The 16,237-nt window shown below is 62.5% G+C and overlaps 1 protein-coding gene across 9 annotated transcripts in view; it reads right to left on the bottom strand.

The window, feature by feature from the left end:
* HSPG2 (heparan sulfate proteoglycan 2) overlaps positions 1 to 16,237 on the bottom strand; it is a 101,231-nt gene that overhangs the window by 1,231 nt on the left and 83,763 nt on the right. For 7 of the 9 annotated variants that reach the window (XM_064589792.1, XM_054513087.2, XM_064589790.1 and 4 more), the window contains 32 exons: positions 15,493 to 15,644; positions 14,910 to 15,051; positions 14,501 to 14,652; positions 13,974 to 14,115; positions 13,717 to 13,857; positions 13,278 to 13,412; positions 12,851 to 13,032; positions 12,082 to 12,277; positions 11,645 to 11,824; positions 11,095 to 11,355; positions 10,704 to 10,908; positions 9,870 to 9,967; positions 9,203 to 9,469; positions 8,556 to 8,665; positions 8,208 to 8,355; positions 8,002 to 8,118; positions 7,247 to 7,358; positions 6,401 to 6,545; positions 6,213 to 6,312; positions 5,889 to 5,998; positions 5,656 to 5,764; positions 4,983 to 5,081; positions 4,409 to 4,630; positions 3,883 to 4,127; positions 3,415 to 3,586; positions 3,201 to 3,323; positions 3,040 to 3,096; positions 1,245 to 1,320; positions 1,076 to 1,154; positions 861 to 931; positions 604 to 687; positions 111 to 214 (listed from right to left, as the gene is read on the bottom strand). In XM_064589792.1, the coding sequence (XP_064445862.1) occupies positions 111 to 214; positions 604 to 687; positions 861 to 931; positions 1,076 to 1,154; positions 1,245 to 1,320; positions 3,040 to 3,096; positions 3,201 to 3,323; positions 3,415 to 3,586; positions 3,883 to 4,127; positions 4,409 to 4,630; positions 4,983 to 5,081; positions 5,656 to 5,764; positions 5,889 to 5,998; positions 6,213 to 6,312; positions 6,401 to 6,545; positions 7,247 to 7,358; positions 8,002 to 8,118; positions 8,208 to 8,355; positions 8,556 to 8,665; positions 9,203 to 9,469; positions 9,870 to 9,967; positions 10,704 to 10,908; positions 11,095 to 11,355; positions 11,645 to 11,824; positions 12,082 to 12,277; positions 12,851 to 13,032; positions 13,278 to 13,412; positions 13,717 to 13,857; positions 13,974 to 14,115; positions 14,501 to 14,652; positions 14,910 to 15,051; positions 15,493 to 15,644 (4,536 nt within the window). Of the gene's footprint in view, positions 1 to 110; positions 215 to 603; positions 688 to 860; positions 932 to 1,075; positions 1,155 to 1,244; positions 1,321 to 3,039; positions 3,097 to 3,200; positions 3,324 to 3,414; positions 3,587 to 3,882; positions 4,128 to 4,408; positions 4,631 to 4,982; positions 5,082 to 5,105; positions 5,536 to 5,655; positions 5,765 to 5,888; positions 5,999 to 6,212; positions 6,313 to 6,400; positions 6,546 to 7,246; positions 7,359 to 8,001; positions 8,119 to 8,207; positions 8,356 to 8,555; positions 8,666 to 9,202; positions 9,470 to 9,869; positions 9,968 to 10,703; positions 10,909 to 11,094; positions 11,356 to 11,644; positions 11,825 to 12,081; positions 12,278 to 12,850; positions 13,033 to 13,277; positions 13,413 to 13,716; positions 13,858 to 13,973; positions 14,116 to 14,500; positions 14,653 to 14,909; positions 15,052 to 15,492; positions 15,645 to 16,237 lie in introns of those variants that run through there. The other 2 variants (XM_064589794.1, XM_064589795.1) reach the window with 2 other exon arrangements.

Raw genomic sequence — 16,237 nt, 5'->3', positions numbered from 1 at the left:
CCAGAGGCTGAGGAAGGCGGCATGCCCTAGCTCTGCAGGGGCCCCATGCCCTCCCTTGGCCCCGAGGAGGGTGCCCGAGGCCTGCACTGAGGCCCGAGCCCGGGACTTACCGATGTAGATGCTGCCCTTGCTGTTGACTGCCACGTTAGGGCCTGGGGACTGGCCGCTGACCAGCTCCTCACCGTCCACCTGGATGGAGCCTCTCCGGCCCTCTCTGTTGGTGGAATGGGGGTGGGCCCCTCACCACCGGTTCCAAGAGGCCCCCCTCCCTTTGCACAGAGATGCCAGACAGGAAGTCCTGCCCCTGCTTGGAACTCTTTCCTTCCCCCCACTGGATGAGATCTGGCCCCACAAACACAGCTTCCTAGCACCTCCCCCAGCCGTCACCCGTCCCCTCGGGTGCTTGTCTCCCCCCCCGCACCCCCATGGCGTTATGTCCCGCCCTGGAAGTCTGTGTTCAGGCTGGTGGGCTCTTCATCCACCCTGGCTTCAAGTTCTGTCTCCCAGAGCTCAAAGCCTGTCTTGCTGCACATGGGGGGCGGCGTCCTGTCCCACCCCGGAACTCTGAGCCCCTCGCCCCAGGGCCTGGGCGGGCTCTCTTACCGCAGCGCGGTCACCCGATGCCACTCGCCATCATCGATGGGGTCCTCAGAGACAAGGCGGGCCTCCCCACTGCCCAGCTGGTAGCTGCAGTCACATAGGCCCAAGACAGTGTGAGCTGGGGCAGACGGTGGTGGTATGTGGGGCTGGGGGCCTGCAGCTTCTCGTGGGAGGAGCCGTGGCACCGAGCAGAGGGGGAGCCAACTGAAGCGGTGCAGGCGGCCAGGGAGGGGGAGGAAGGGCCAGGTGCCCGGACCCACCTGAAGACAAGGTGCCCGTCCTGAAGCCCGAGACTGATGAAGTCCTTGCCACGGCCGGCCTCTCCCACGTCCTGCCAGGGAAGCGCGGGGTTGCTGGGGTTCCTGGTCTGGAGAGCCGAGGCCCCTGCCGCTGTGGCCTCGGCCCTCCTCCCTCTCACGGCCCTGGCCACCAGGGGGCTGGGGACCCTGAGACCCGGCTGGCCGCCCACACTCACCACGCCCTGCCAGAGCAGGAGGCCGCTGGCCGTGCGGGTCCGAACCTCCAGCTCGATGGTCTCCGGCACCTCGGGCAGGCTGGGAGTGGAGGAGGTGGGTGAGGGGGAAGAAGGTGCAGATTCCTGTTCCCCTGGCTGGCCCCACCAGCTCCCCCAACACCCGCCTCACCTCCTGGAGAAGATGCGGCCAGGGAGGGCGAGGAAGCCGTCATCGTGGAAATAGGCTCCGTACTGCCCAGGGGCATCTGCGGGATGACGCGGGGGGATGGTGAGGCCCCTGCTCGTCTGCACGGAGCGGCCACTGCACGGGCTCCCGGACCCCCACCTCCACCCCAACGTGTGTTCCTCTGCAGTCTCCAGAGACCCCAGGGGGCTATGGACACAAGTCAGGGGTCTGTGAACTTGGACGGGCAGACACTAGCTCGACCTTCACTCATTCCTCACTGAAATGTAGCAGTTCCTTCCGCTGTGCATGTGGGCAGCAAAGCCAAGGAGCCATAGTGGGGCACTAACACGTTTCCTTATCACGTGACAGTGGTTACAGACACTTCAGGGCTTCCTGAAATTGTGGTAGCTCTTAGGGCCACCAGTCGATCTCGTTATGTAGTGTGTTCCTACAGAAGCTCATATGTTACAAATCAGAAAATTCTAAATATTTTGAGAAACTTATTTCAGTACAATTGGTTTCCTCTGAAATCCTATGTGTTTTATTTTACGTAGTCCGTAGGGTCCAGATAGGGTGACCAATCATCCCTATTTGCTGAGTCCTGTCCTGGTTTTAGTTCCTGAAGTTCACATCCCGAGAAACCCCTCAGTCCTGAGCAAACTGGGAGAGCTGGTCACCTAGGTCCATGGCACATACAAGGTTCAGAACCTTTGTGTTCCCTCTATCCTACAGAGGTGAAGACAGGCTGGGGGCAGGGTGTGAGTGACCTGCCCAGAAAGCCGGAAGCCAGCATGGCAACCCGGACCTTTAGGCCCCAACGTCCATACTGTGTGTGGTTTTAGCATCCCCAGCCCTACCTGCTTGGACCCAGCCAACATGCCAGTCCTGGTCCCTGTGGGCCTACAAGGGTAGGGAACGCTTGGCCACCCTCCGCCCAATGATGCGAACAGCGAACGCTTCCCAAGCACCTGCTATGTGCCAAACAACGTGCGGGGAGCGTCACAGGAAAGCATCCTTTCATTTAAAGGGATCCTTACAATAATCCTATGGTTTAGATATGATGTTAACAAAAGCTAACGTTCTGTACCCACTGTCGACTAGACATTGTTCTAGGCATTTTAAGTACATTGAATAATTGTACCCTGACACAAACTTTTATCCAACCCTTGTGGAAGGATGTCACTTCTCTTTATTTTACACATAAGGAAACTGAGGCACAGAAGGGTATGTGACTCACCCAAGGGAACACAGCTAGTAGATGGCAGGGCTAGGATTTGAATCCAGAGCCCGTGTTCTTAGCCACTCTGCCACTACCTCTCCTATCACATTAGTGGGAAATAAGAAGATGGGTATCTACAAAGCCGTTGGCCCAGCATTTGCGAATGTTCAATAAACACTGATTTTTAAGAAACGATCATTGCTTTTAAATAGACTGTGGAATCCTTGAGAAGGAAGGTCTTGCCTTGTTCATCTTACATTTCCTGCCTCCAGGGCGAGGATGGGCATGCAAGGGTTTGTTGACAGCATGTGTGAACGTAGAGGAGGAAACTGAGGTCAGAGTGGCTCAAGGACGCACGCCGGGGCCGCCGAGCCAGCTCAGCTAGCCCGTAAGTACAGGGCAGGAGCCAGCTCTGTGTTGCCGGGCTCTTCTTTATTCTGTCCCTCTGAGCCCAGTGAGCCTCTCACGTGGCCTTGTCTTGCTCACAGGCCGGAACTGAGAGTGTGGGCTCCCTGGGAGAGGGGCTGCGACGGGAAGCCGAGGAGGAGACGGGCCTCTCTGGCCACAGGAAGTACGTACCGTTGCCCCCGCTGCCTTCCAGATGCCACTCAGATTCTGCCGTGCCTTGTCCAGGGCCTGTGAGGAGAGGCAGGTGCGGTCGGCGGGCAGAGACACGGCGGGTCCCGTGCGCCGCGCCCCAGGGCCCCGAGCGGGAGGTGGGGAGGAGCCAGGCCAGTTACCTTGTTGGCAGCGGGGGCCAGAGAAGCCGGGGGGACAGAGGCAGCGGGTGCCCTGGCAGGTGCCCCCGTGCAGACAGGGCTCACGGAGCTGGCAGGGGCTCTCCTCGTGCTCACAGAGGTCTCCTGCGGGCCAGGGCGCCGTGAGCGGGCGGGGGCCGCGGCGGCCACCCAGCACCCCGCGCCCTCCCCGCCGGGGCCGGGCAGCCTGGCTCACCCGTGAAGCCAGCCGCGCACAGACACTGGAACTCGTACTCGCCGGCTGGCATGCAGGTGCTGCCGTGCCGGCAGGGCTGGCGCTCGCACGGGGAGCTGGTGTAGCACTGCCCGACGCCCCGGCTGCCCAGGAAGCTGTAGGTGAGGTCCAGCCGCTTCCCGTTCACCGACACCTGTGGGCACAGGGACGCTGAGGGGGCCCTGGGCAGGCCGGGGCCAGAGGCCGAGTGGCCCGGCGGAGGGGAGCTGGGAACCTAAGCGGAAGGGACTCTCGCACCGGCGAGGGAGGCACCTGAGCTGAATGCCTCCTGCGAGCCAGGGACGTCCGGCAGCGCGGTCACTCCTCGAAGGAGGTGTCACTACCCCCGTTTCGCAGAAGAGGGAACGGAGGCTCGACGGGAAGCGGTCTGGGCTCGCTGCGGGCGGAGGGGCCGGCTTGCACCCTCCCCTCCTCTCCCCTGCTCCTCACCTCGCCCATGCAGCCGCGGAAGTGGGCGCTAACGTTGGCGGCGGGGGGCAGCCGCACGGAGGGCTCCACGCCCCCGAGGTAGAGGACGGTGTGCAGGTTGAGGCCCTGGCTCTTGCCCGGTGAGGAGCGCAGCACCGGGGCTCTGCTGTTCACGCGCAAGCTGCCGTCCTTGTTCAGACGCTCGGCAGACACTCGGTGCCAGTGGCCCAGGGCCAGGGGCTCGGGGCTCCGCAGCACGGCCAGCCCTGGGGCGGGGGGGGAATGCCAGACGGGGATGGTGTGCGCGGAGGGCCCCCCCCCCCCAACGGGCACTTGAGCGGATAGGGTGGTCCAGGAGGAACCCGACAGAGGCCTAGGGGACTTGCTTAAAGTCACAAGTGGAGCGAAAGAACGTGAGCGAACAGGGGACTTCAGTCGGTCTGACTTCGGAAGTTATTCCTCCAACCCTCCTTGGGCCTTGGGGAGCCGAGGGGGGTTGCAGAGCTTGGCACCTAGAGCCCACCTGCCTTCAGCGTCTGGTGCTCACCTGACCCTAACTCGTAGCGGAACTCCAGGTGGCCGCCGACCATCGCCAGGGACACGAAGTCCTCCACAGGCCCGCTCTTCCCCCCGCTGAACACCAGGATGCCGTCGGGCGCCAGAGGCTTGAACTCAACGTCCAGGCGCAGCTCGTGGTGTGTGTTGGTGAGGGCGGGCAGTGCCAGGTAGGAGCCCGTGCCCGACATGGAGGGGGTGGTCACTGTCACACCTGCGGCACCACAGCTCAGCCAGGGGCAGTGGGGGCACCGGCGTCCCTGCCCGGCCCGCCCCAGACCCCGGGGCTCCGGACCAGCTGGCTAGGAGCTGCCAACCACAGGAGCGCCTGCCCTCGGGCACCGCAGACCAGGCTGGAAGGGTCTCCAGGGTGGGGAGGGGGTTGCTTCACAGACCCTCATGGGAGAGATTCAGGCTGGGCAGAGGCTTAGCCAGGTGACTCTAAGGCCCTCTGGCTCTGGACTCATATTACCATCCACGGGGCCCTTTGTGGCCACAGAGTGTCCCTGCCCAGCTTCCCCCATGCCTCCTGGGCTCCCCGGGGACTCAGGTCCGGCTCCACTCACCTTCCTCACACCTCACCCCTGAGCGGCCCAGGTGGCAGCGACAGGTGTAGCCTCGGCCATCAGGACGGTTCACACAGGTGGCGTCTGGCCCACAGGCCTCTGGGGGACAGAGGGGCCAGCAAGAAGGACAATAAGGTGGCCCGGGAGAGGGTGGGGTCCTGACATTACAGGCTTACCTACTGCACTCGGGGGCCTTGGCCAGCCTGGGAGGACTGCATCAGGAGACTGGGCAGGAGGAATGGATGACGGCGGGGTAGGGGGGCACCAAGGAGGCTGGGCGGGGGACAGCATGGGAGGGGAGTGCAGGAGTGATGGGGTAACAGTGTGGGGTGCTGGGTACCTGGGAGGCAGGTCATGGGCTGAGTGCCTTGGTGAGAGATGGGAAGGTGGTAAGAACCTGGGGTGGTGAGAGGCTGGGGGGGGGGTTGCCTGGCAGCAGCGATGGCGGTAGGACGAGTAGCTGGGCACCAATGACGGGGGTGAGAACTTGGGGAGCACAGTGGGTGATAGGGTGGCAGGGATGGAAGTCAGTCTCTGGGAGGAGTGGCGAGTCCTTGGGTGAGAGTGTGGTTAAGTACTATGGTCAGCTGTGCAATGGGTGGATATGGAGGGGCAGCTATGGGCAGAGGCAAGCACCCGGGGGTGGCAGCGATCGGAAGGGTGGGTCACACACCTGGGTGGCAGTGCAGGGCCTGGGAGTGCTCACAGCGGCTCCCGGTGAAGCCAGCCGGGCAGATGCACACGTAGCTGCTGCTCTCTGAATCCTGACATTGGCCCCCATTCTGTGAAGCCGCCCCCAGAAGTCAGGCAGAGAACCCCCTGGCTCTCCCCCACTTCCCACGGGGGCTGCCCCGGCGGAGGGCAGTGGCCAGGGGCAGTGAGGTGGCACGTTCGGTGTGGGGTTACCTGGCACGGCCGGTCCCGACAGGTGGGGCAGTGGGAGATGCCATGCGCGGTAAGGTTGAGGTCGTGGAAGACGATCTCCTCGCCCTGGATGCACAGCTCCCGGACACAGCCTGGGCGGAGGGTGGCCACGATGAGAAGGGGGGCGGTGCCGGGAGGCCTGCCCAGCCCCAGCCCGCACCCCACAGCGCTCTCCCAGGCTCCCATGGGCTCCGCCAGCCAGCCAGCCAGCCAGCCAGCCAGCCAGCCAGCCAGCCAGCCAGCCAGCCAGCCAGCCAGCCAGCCAGCGGAGGCTCGGCCAGGCACAGCGGCAGGGCGGGGGCTCACCTACGAAGCCGCTGCTCAGCCCCGCCTTGGAGATGGCACCGTAGTCGGGGTAGCCGCCCAGGTAGAGCTCCTCATTTAGGTCCAGGCCCTGGAACTTGCCCTGGGGAGTGGAGAAGCCGGGGATGGTGGACAGGGGCTGGGCAGAGGTGGGGAGGGGGCTGGAAATGGGGGCACCGGTGGGGCCTCACCTGAGAGGTCCCGTTGACTGGGGCCAGGCTGCCCACGATCAGGGAGCCCTGGGTAAGGCTGCGCAGCAGGGTCACGGTGTGGAACTGGCCCAGCGCCAGCGGTGTGGGGTGGCGGATGGTGGCCATGCCCGAGCCTGCGTCAAACCTGCTCCCCGGGATGGGACCAGGGCGGGGGAGAGCGTACAGGGCTGGTCAGAAGGGCCTGGCAGGGGGCCTAGCCTGGGAAGGGGTGATGTCACCATTTCCTGCAGTTCTGATCTAGTTCCTGTCCCTGCCTTGTCCCCCCAACCCTATCACCCACCCCCAGCTTGCCCCAACCCTGCCCCTTCCTCAGATCCTCTCTTCCCCTGCCCACCCCCCCCATCCCTAGAGCTTATCCAGAGCAGACCCCAGGGTGCTAACAGCCCTTGGCTCCGTGGCCCTGGAGATCACCTTGTTGTTTTCCCCCTCTATGGCTGCTCTTCCGCAACCAGAATATCTATTTCCCCAAGGCCAGAACTTGATCTCTCTGTATCAGTGCCTGGCACAGAGTAGGGGTCCAGCAAATAGTTTCTGAGCGAATGAATGAACGAATCCCAGTCTGCAGGAGTCCCATCCGGTAAAGACGCGCTCAGCATCACTGAGCATCTCTGCCGCAGTTTTGTGCAAGTCTAGGCGGCTTCCTCCTGCACCTGGCCGACACACCGTGCCCACTCCAGTAGATCAAGCAGTCACCAAGGGTAACGGCCGCACCTCCTCCTTCCTCCTTCATTCAACTCAGTCCAGGGTGGTGTGTGCCTGACCGAAGCCCCGCAGTCTGGTTCCCCAGCCCCCTTCCCTTGTAAATGGGGAGGGCAAGGGTCTCACCGGAACTCGGGCCTTCCCCCAACGAGGCCGAAGGAGATGAAGTCGGGCTGCCTGTTGGCCAGGTTGGTGGGGCTCCCCGGGATCCGCTTCTGGCCATTATACAGCAGCATCCCTGGGGTGGGGGGGCGGGGAGCACAGCCGTGTCAGGGCCTCCCACCAGCCACGGGCTCCCTGTGCGCCCAGCCCCGGGAGTGAGTGACCGCAGCCGGGGAGCCTTCACTCTCCAGCTCCCACCCCTCCCTCTGCATGCTCGGCACAGCCAGGGCCTTCTCGCTTTCTCCGGATGCCCTTGCACAGGGCTGGCTCAGAGCCCCTCAAGACACGGAATTTGCTTCACTCACACTGGAGGGCCTACCTGCAGGAGGACAGGGAGGCAGAGACTCACCGGAGTAGAGAAGGAGGCCTGGACAGGGAAAGTCAGAGAGCCGTAGGAGATGGAGGGAAGAGAGAGAGAGAGAGAGAGAGAAAGAGAGAAGGGAAGTCTGAGAGATGGAGACAAAGGAGGGAAGGAGGACAGAATGAACAGAAAGCTGGGACAGGAGGTTGGGTGCGGGTGCACCCATCAGAGGTGGGAGGTACTGCTGAGTGGGGCATAGAGACAGGAGGAGGCACGAGAGAGGGCCCAGATGGCAGGCCTGGGGTCCCGAGACAGGGAGCTGAGGGAGGTGGGTAGGATGGGGGACCATGATGGCTCTGAGAGTGGTGGTGCTTACTCCAGGAGATCCCCACCCCACGGCAGCCCATCTCCTGCTCACCATCGGCTGAGTCGGGTCGGAAGGTGATCTTGATCTCGAACTTCCTGTAGGCGTCTTTGATGGTGGGCAGTGGCAGGAAGGAGTGGGGGGTCTGCGTGAAGTAGGGCACCACCCGCTCTGCGGGCAGAGAACACAGCTAGAAACCATGCTCCCCCAGCAGCGGGCAGGGCACTGCCGAGTCCGGAGTCTGGAAGGTGTCGTCTTACCCGGCACCTGCAGATGGGCAAAGGCTTTGACCTTGCCCTGGCGGTTAGTGGCCGTGCAGACGTAGGTGCCTGCGTCCTGAGGTCGGACGGAAGGCAGCAACAGCATGTTGTTTTCCAGGCGGCTGTCGGGTGGCAGGTTACCATCCAGCTGCAAACACACCCGCACGCTGGAGCCGGGCCTTGCGCGCACCTCCGCAGGGCCTGCCTCCCACCTCGCCGCAGGCCCGCCCTTAAACACTGGGCACGTACTCTGTGCCGAGCCCGGGCCAGGTCCTGGGGGCACCGAGACCGTGAAGACCCGGTCCCTGCCCCTCAGGCATGCCTGCCGCGCCCCTGCCCGATACTTACCTTGCTCCAGGTGATGTCAGGAGTGGGGTAGCCAGAGGCCATGCAGGGGAAGGCGGCTGCAGAACCAGCAGGTACACGGACCTCTGGGGGCGTTGAGATCTGGGGCAAAGCTAGGAGTGGGGAAGGAGACACGGGCCATCAACCCAATGACAGCCACCATTTGAGAGCCCAGCCTGTGTCCTGACTCATTCTATCCTCACACTAGCCCCCGAAGGGAGGCGCTGTGTCCCCAGGTCACAGATGAGGCTCCCTGCTGGTTGCACACGTGGAACTGGGCAGTCGGGGCTCAGGGACGGGTCCGTTGGACCCCGCAGCCCGAGACTCTTCAACACACCCCGGCGGAACGTTGTGCCGCCCCCTGGGGACCCGAGGGGGCACTAGGACAGGATGCAGCGTTCAGTCTGGGGGCAGGGCATGGGGGTTGGGGTGAAAAGGAGCTGCCTTTGAAGATGACACAGATGCGTGTCGGCCCTGCGTTCCCTGCTCTTTTGCACTCTCGCGTGTCTGTTTTGTGTTTAGGTCGTCTCTGCCATTAGACTGGGCCGTGGGGCTCCGTCATCAGAGCAGGTGCTCTCGTGGGTGACGACTGCGTGTCCGCTTTGCTGGTGATGCCCCCTGTCCCCGCGGAGGTCCCTGCTGGCCTTCACCTTGTACAAGCAGCAGCACGTGGGACTGGGTGGTGCCCGCAGCATTGGTCGCGGTGCAGCGATACTGTCCTGCGTCAGTCAGCTCCACGTGGGCGATCCTGACGATGCCTCCGCTCTGCACGATGCCAGGTCGCAGGCGCCCCCCGACTTTGCTCCACGTCACCTGAGGCTTGGGGTCACCCAGGGCCAGGCATTCGAACTCCACGGCGTGGCCAACCACCACGGTCTGCACGGAGGTCCGGATGTTGATGAGCACCGAGGGCAGGGCTGGGGAGGAGGGAAGCGGAGGCAGAGTGAGGCCAGCCAGGCTGCCGTGGGCCTGGCCCAAGGACATGAACCCTGGAGCCCCTGGCCTCCAGGTGCTTTCTCGTGCATTCACTCATGAACACGCGCACTCGTCTGCTCTTGGTTGTAGGTTCGCTCACTTGGGCATCTGCTGTCCTTCTTCACTGGTTGGTCTGAGCACCCACTCGCTCCACCCATCTCCCTTCTTCCCCCGTCCCCTGCGATATTTGTCAAGCCCCCCTATGCTACCCGGGTCACAAGCAAGATACAATCAAGTAATTCTCTTTATTCATAGGCATCGAAGGGGCTTCCTGGGGAACACAGTCCCTGTGTCCCTCATCTCTGTCTCCTGCTCTTAGGAGGCCTGAAGCCACCATCCTACCTTGGACAACCAGCTGGGCACTGGCCTGGGCCTGTCCCCACGGTCCATGGGCCTGGCAAACATATGTCCCTTGGCAGCTCTGGTCCAAGTTCTGGATTCTGTAAAGAAAAAGTAATAAGACATCAGTGAATAAAAACAACTGACAAGAATGCTTTGCGATGGTGTGGAAGTTCAAAGCCACCAGAGATTGGCACACGATGTAAGCTTCTGGTCTCCCACTAACCGCGTGAGGTAGGGCAGGCAGGCAGACCAATGTCACCACACCCATTTTAGGTTAAGACCTTATGGTCAGATCTCAAGATCACACACCATTACAGAACAGCAGAGCTGAGAACGGGGTCATGTGTATCTTTCCAGCCCCAGAGCCCGTTCCCTCTCCCCTACACTACTGATAAGAATACAAATATGAGGGACGCCTGGGTGGCTCAGTCAGTTAAGCGCCCGCCTTCGGCTCAGGTCATGATCCCAGCGTCCTGGGATCGAGCCCTGCATTGGGCTCCCTGCTCAGCGGGGAGCCTACTTCTCCCTCTGCCTGCTCCTCTCCCTGTTTGTGTTCTCTCTCTCTCTGACAAATAAATAAATAAAATCTTTTTTAAAAAAAAGAATACAAATATGAGCCGCTGTTTACTGAAGGCCTTCCACGTGCTTTAGATAATCTCATGTGGTCTCATATAACCCATCGTACAGCTGAGAACACTCAGGCTCAGAGAATGGAAGTGACTTGCCCAAGGACACGGTTTCATACTGAGCCCCACAGGACAGGTATCCTAACAGTCCCCCTGTGCACCTTGGGCTGGGGTGCTCAAGTTCAGCCTGGCCTGCCCCCTGACTCACCGGAGCACCCCATCCTGCACACTGTGGCCAGGAGGCAGCTGACCCCCTTCCTTGATCCAACGGAGCTGGGTGCCCCGGTCAGTAGGCACGGCACAGTGGAACTCGACACTGGCCCCCATGCTCTTGGTCTCCAGCTGAGGTGTGACCTGAACGACGGGCGTGGATCCTGCTGGGATGGCAGTGGCCGGGACGGAGCCAGAGGGGCCTGTGGGGACATGTACGAGGTTCTCTCTGTGTGTGTGTGTGTGTGTGTGAGAGAGAGACAGAGAAAGAGAGCAGGAGATCCCTGATGCCTCCCCCTCCCAGGACCCAGAAAGTGCCCATCCTGACATGCAAGGGATGTTCTTTTCCTAGGAGCCGCTTCTGCCCCTCCTGAGCCAGGGCTGCTCACCTTGAACAAGCACCTGGGCGAAGGCCTCTGCTGAGCCCACCTTGTTGGTGACCTGGCAGTGGTAGCGGCCTGAGTCCTCGGGGGCCGCGGGCTCAAAGCGCAGCAACTCGTTCCTGGCGGTCACCCTCCCAGGGAGGCTGCCACCCACTCGGCTCCACTGGAAGGTGAGCGGGGGTGTCCCATGAGCCAGGCACTGGAGCTGCACTGTCTCCCCTGCCCGCACGGAAGCGTGTTCCGGGACCGTGGTGGCGTACGGCGGGCCTGGGGGGGGGCGGGGCACAGAGGTCAGGGCATGGAAGAGCAGTGGTCAGGGTGGGAGCAGGTGTGGGACCCAGGCGCTTTGCCCAAGGACCAGGGAAGCTGAACGGGAAGCAAGGGTCCCAGGAGGGGAGGTGGGTCTCAGACTAGGGCCGGCTCTGGGGGGGCTGAGGGGCACAGGGCCCTCTGCATGACACTCCTGGGGTTCTGTCCAGGGTGTAGCCCGGCTGGGGGCTCCGAGCTCCATGCAGGGCACAGAGGGTAGCTCAAGGAGGGCGGACGAGTGTCTTACTCTCCACGTGCAGGGCGACGGTGGCCTCAGCGTGGCCGGCGGGGCTGGTGGCGTTGCAGATGTATTGGCCTGAGTCCTGCTGGGCTACGCGGGGGATGATGAGTGTGTCACCTTCCAGCCGGTGCTGCCAGGGCAGTGGGGAGCGCAGCTTGGACCAGTGGATGGTGGGCGTGGGGCTGCCTGTGGAGTGGAGTGAAAGACCACAGAGGTCACCAGGCTGCCCTAGGGATGAGCTGGGCATGAGGATGGTGAGGCAGCGACTGGGTGATCTCGTCCCTTCATGGGGATCACTGCGTGGGCACCTCAGCCATCACTGGGTGGTGCCAGCAACAAAGTCCCCTCCCTGGGTGCGCTATCATCTTCGGACCTCGTGTCTCCCATTCAGGCCCCAGGCCCGCACTGCTCTGCCTGCCCTGTGTGCCAGCCCCCGTCCACACCTGTGGCTGAGCAGCGCAGGGTGGCTGTGTGTCCAGCCTCTACAGTCAGCTCGGCTTCTTCAACTTGGGCCTGCGGGGCCCCTGGGGCCACAGCACCCGTGTCCACAATCACTTCCACCCGCTTCTGTGCTGTGCCCAGTGCGTTCTGAGCCAGGCATACGTAGGTGCCTGCATCTGATGGTTTAGCTGATGAGATCTGGAAGAAAGCAAGGATGCTGGGTAAGTGGGCACGGATGGGGACCTGGGCATTAACCCCCAGGTCTGGCTTGCTTTCCCCTCTCCCTTCCACCCTTCCCTTTGCTTTCAGGTCTCCTGTTTGGCTGCTTGAGGACTCACATTCAAGACATCCAGCCGTTAGTCTGTTGATCCACTTGTCCATCAACCCACCCATCTACTCACCACACATCCATCCATCCAACTGTCTATCCATCCTTCCACCCATCCAGCCACCTACTCACCTACCCATCCACCCATCTACCTACCTATCCACCCAACCACCCACTTACCCATCTACCCACCTACCCACCCATCCATCCATCCTTCCAGCCATTCTTTCTTCCCTTCTTTTACCTTTTTTCTTACTGCCCATCTTCCAATCTACCCACCAACTACTTACCCATGCCTCCCTTTCTCTCTCCACCCATTCATCACCTATTTGCCCATCCACGACTCTTTCCTCTGAGCATCTGCTCGAGGATGGACCCTGACTGGGCCTCAGACTCAGAGATGAAATGGCCCTAGCCTCTGCCCAGGGGAACACTTGCCTCACCTGCAACACCGTGTGGCTGTCCACGACCCCATACATCCGCTGCTCCACGTTGGTGGGGGCACCAATCCGGGTCCAGCGAGCCGAAGAGCGGGGCTCCCCAGCACTGACACACTCCAGGGTGACAGACTTGCCCACCTTCACCCGCACGGGGCCCTCGGGGAGCACAGACACAGTAGGGGGCCCTGCCCAGAGGAACGACATTGCTGATGTGCGTGCAGGGCTCTGCCCGTCACATGCACCATCACGGCCCCTGTCTCAGTAACTGCCCGGACAGGGCACTATCCTGCACTGACGTGGAAACTGAAGCCGAGAGGGAGAATGCCCAAGAGGGAGGCGTTGGCAGAGGCAGGATTGAAAGTTGGAGGCTGGGAGCTCAGAGTCAGGGCTGGAGACAGGAAGGCAGAGCCCACGGGCTGACGCTGCTCACCGTGCACACTGAGGTTCACGACACTCTGGGCCACACCGTAGGCGTTGGAGGCCACGCAGCGGTAAGCACCGTGGTTGCTGGGCCGGGTGCCCACGATGGTGATGATGGAGCCGTTGGGGCTGATGTGGACATTGTCTGTGGAGTTGGCATCGGGCAGGGTATGGTCAGTGAGCTTGTCCTCATGCCACTGTGTTGCCAGTAGGCACCGCTTGGCCCCTTGGCCGCGACCCCTCTAGCCTGGGTGTGTCTAGCTCACAGGGTCCCAGGTGGCAGATGGAAGAGGCCTTGGAGACTCCCGGGTTCAGCCCCCTCCCCAGCCAGATGGGGGACAGTGAGGCCCCAGAGGGGAGGGGCCCCCTCAGCCTTTGCCCCACCCACAGCAGTGATCACACCTTCACACCTGCCTCCAGGATCCCCCACCCCGCCCCCGCCAGCTCACCCTCCAGTTCTTGGCTCCGAGCTCTCCACTCGAGGCTGATGGGGGCTGCCCCGTCATGGATGAGGCACCTGAAGCTGGCATCTTGGCCCTGCTGCACAGTGCTGCTGGGCGGGTCGATAGAGATGACAGGGCTCCTGAGGCCTGTGGGATGCGGCAAGCAGGGGGCTGGGCTCGGGAGCGCCGGCTTGGCTTGACCCCCCTGCCTCAGCTCCACAGTCTGCCCTCCGCCCCCTGCCCGTGGCACCTGCCACACTCACGGTAGGAGGACCCCGCACTGGGTGGGACAGTGACTGTGAAGGAAGCCTCCTGCTCGGGGCCCGAGCCGCCAGCCACGCGGCACACGTACTCGCCGGAGTCGGCAGGGGAGACGTGGTGCAGCCGTAGCCGGGAGCCATGGGTCTGTGGGAGCGAGGAGGGGACAGCCATCAGGCCAAAGCACCTGGGGCTGGGCGAGTCCCCAAGCCCGCTGTGCCAGGGCCGAGCTCTCCCTTGCGTCCGAGGAGCCCAGGGCTCCAGCTGGGAGGGATGAGGGATCTTCATTTACTGGCTCCTACATATTCACCTGGCCCACTTTACAGAGGAGGAAGCTGCCTCGGGGACAACTCAGCAGCAGGGCCAGAACACCCAGGTCTCTCACTCCCCCACTGAGCAGCTCTGCTCCAAACACTACTCTATCCCCTGGGGTCCCAGAGGAGGCCAGGGTTCACACGAGGTCTGGGGTGCAGAGAGCAAATGCAGGTCGAACCCGGCCTGCCCTGGAACGCTCCCCATCAGGCCCCTGTACCTGGTGCCGGGGGGGGAGGCTGCCCCCACGCTTGTACCACGTGACCTGGGCGTGGGCCTGCCCGGGCACCACGCAGTTCAAGTCCAGGGTCTGTCCTTCGGCCACGTGGGAGGAAGAGGCCTCGATGCGGATGGGCTGCGCCAGTCCGGGGGCTGGGGGCACGGGGGGTGAGTGAGAAGAGTGGGACTCCCGGGGACGAAGGCAGGGACTGAGGGTGGTGGCAGTGACAGGATGCCAGGGGCCCATGCCACCCAGACCCAGGACTGGTCCCCCGGGGTTGCGGGGAGGGGCTGGAGGACCTTCACAGAGCAGAGAGCCAGAGCCCTGCTGGCAAAGCAGGGAAGAGCAAGGCCAGGAAGGGATTCCCCGAGCCTGTGTCCCAGCATCACCCATTGCTCCCGTCACTCACCAGGAATGGGGCCTGGGCTGGAGGCCTCAACTGTGACGAGGACAGAAGCCTCCAGGGTGCCTGAGCTGCTGGTCACTTGGCACAAATACTCTCCAGAGTCAGCCGGGGACACCTGATTCAGCCTTAGCAGGGGTCCGTGGACCTGGCCGGCAGCAGGGCAAGGGCGGGGACAGCGAGCTGGGGGGCTGGCAGCCACGGCCTTCAGATGCCCAAGCCCTCTGCTACATACACCCCAGGACTGTCACGTATAGCTGTGAAGGCTGCATCATGTGCAGGGCGACCCCCTGAGGCCTTAGACACTGCGGAGTATGTTTATGACATTCTTGTGGTAGGAAGAAGTCTAGCGTCCCGAGTAACAGGTGCCTTTTTTTAATGGCACCCAGGTACTGGGAGCCCGGGGGTTGCTCTGCTGCACCCAGCCTCTTCTTGACCTCCTGACTCCCAGTGGTCTCCTGCTGCAATTTTCCCGAAGCCCTGGACCTCAGAGCCACCTTCCCTCCTGGCTAGAATGAGGCCGGACTGTTGGGCAGGGGTGGGGTGGGGTAGGGGAGTGCCCACATCCGGCTTTCTCCAGCCCCCGTACCTGGTGCCGGGCGGGGAGGCTGCCCCCACGCCTGTGCCACGTGACCTGGGCGTGGGCCTGTCCAGGGACCACGCAGTTCAGGTCCAGGGTCTGCCCTTCGGCCACGTGGGAGGAGGAGGTCTCAATGCGGATGGGCGGGGCTCCGCCTGGGGCTGAGGCACAGGAAGAGGTCAGTGAGCTGGAACTCCCACCCCTCTGCCCTCAGTCCCGACCCCCTGGACGCCCAGATTTTCAGACCAGGGGCCAGATCACATATGGAGAGACGGCCTCGATCCCCCCCCCACTGCCCTTTCCTGTGAAGCCTGGGCAGCTGGGCTGGCCTGGGAGAAATGGCATGCCCCACACCATGGCCCCACTATGTCCTCTTGGGCTCCCAGCACCACCGGTGGCCGGGCCCAGGGCCAGGCACCTCCATATAGATCACTCGTTTTTCTCAAACTTGAGCAATGTGTGCCTAAGAACCCAGACTCGGGGGCTAGACTACCGGGGTTCAAAACCCAGCTCTGCCATCTATTAGCTGTAGGGCCTTCGGAGAGTGACTTCACCTCTCCGTCTCAGCTTCCCATCTGTAAAATGGGGAGAACAGTCACACCGACCTCAAACCGTTCTTGTGCGGATGAAATGGGTTAAACGTGTAAACCGAACAGGGCCCAGCACCTCGTAAGTGCTAGATCACATTTATTTCTCAGCGATTCCCAAACTATGATCGTGTTTGCTGTAGCCACATACGAATTACTTTATATTT

The sequence above is a fragment of the Mirounga angustirostris genome, unplaced genomic scaffold (assembly GCF_029215605.1).
Source record: "Mirounga angustirostris isolate CCGP_5_RB_7025 unplaced genomic scaffold, mMirAng1.0.hap1 SCAF_4, whole genome shotgun sequence".
In the NCBI taxonomy this organism is placed as follows: Eukaryota; Metazoa; Chordata; class Mammalia; order Carnivora; family Phocidae; genus Mirounga; species Mirounga angustirostris.
This window is presented reverse-complemented; position numbering and strand designations above follow the sequence as displayed.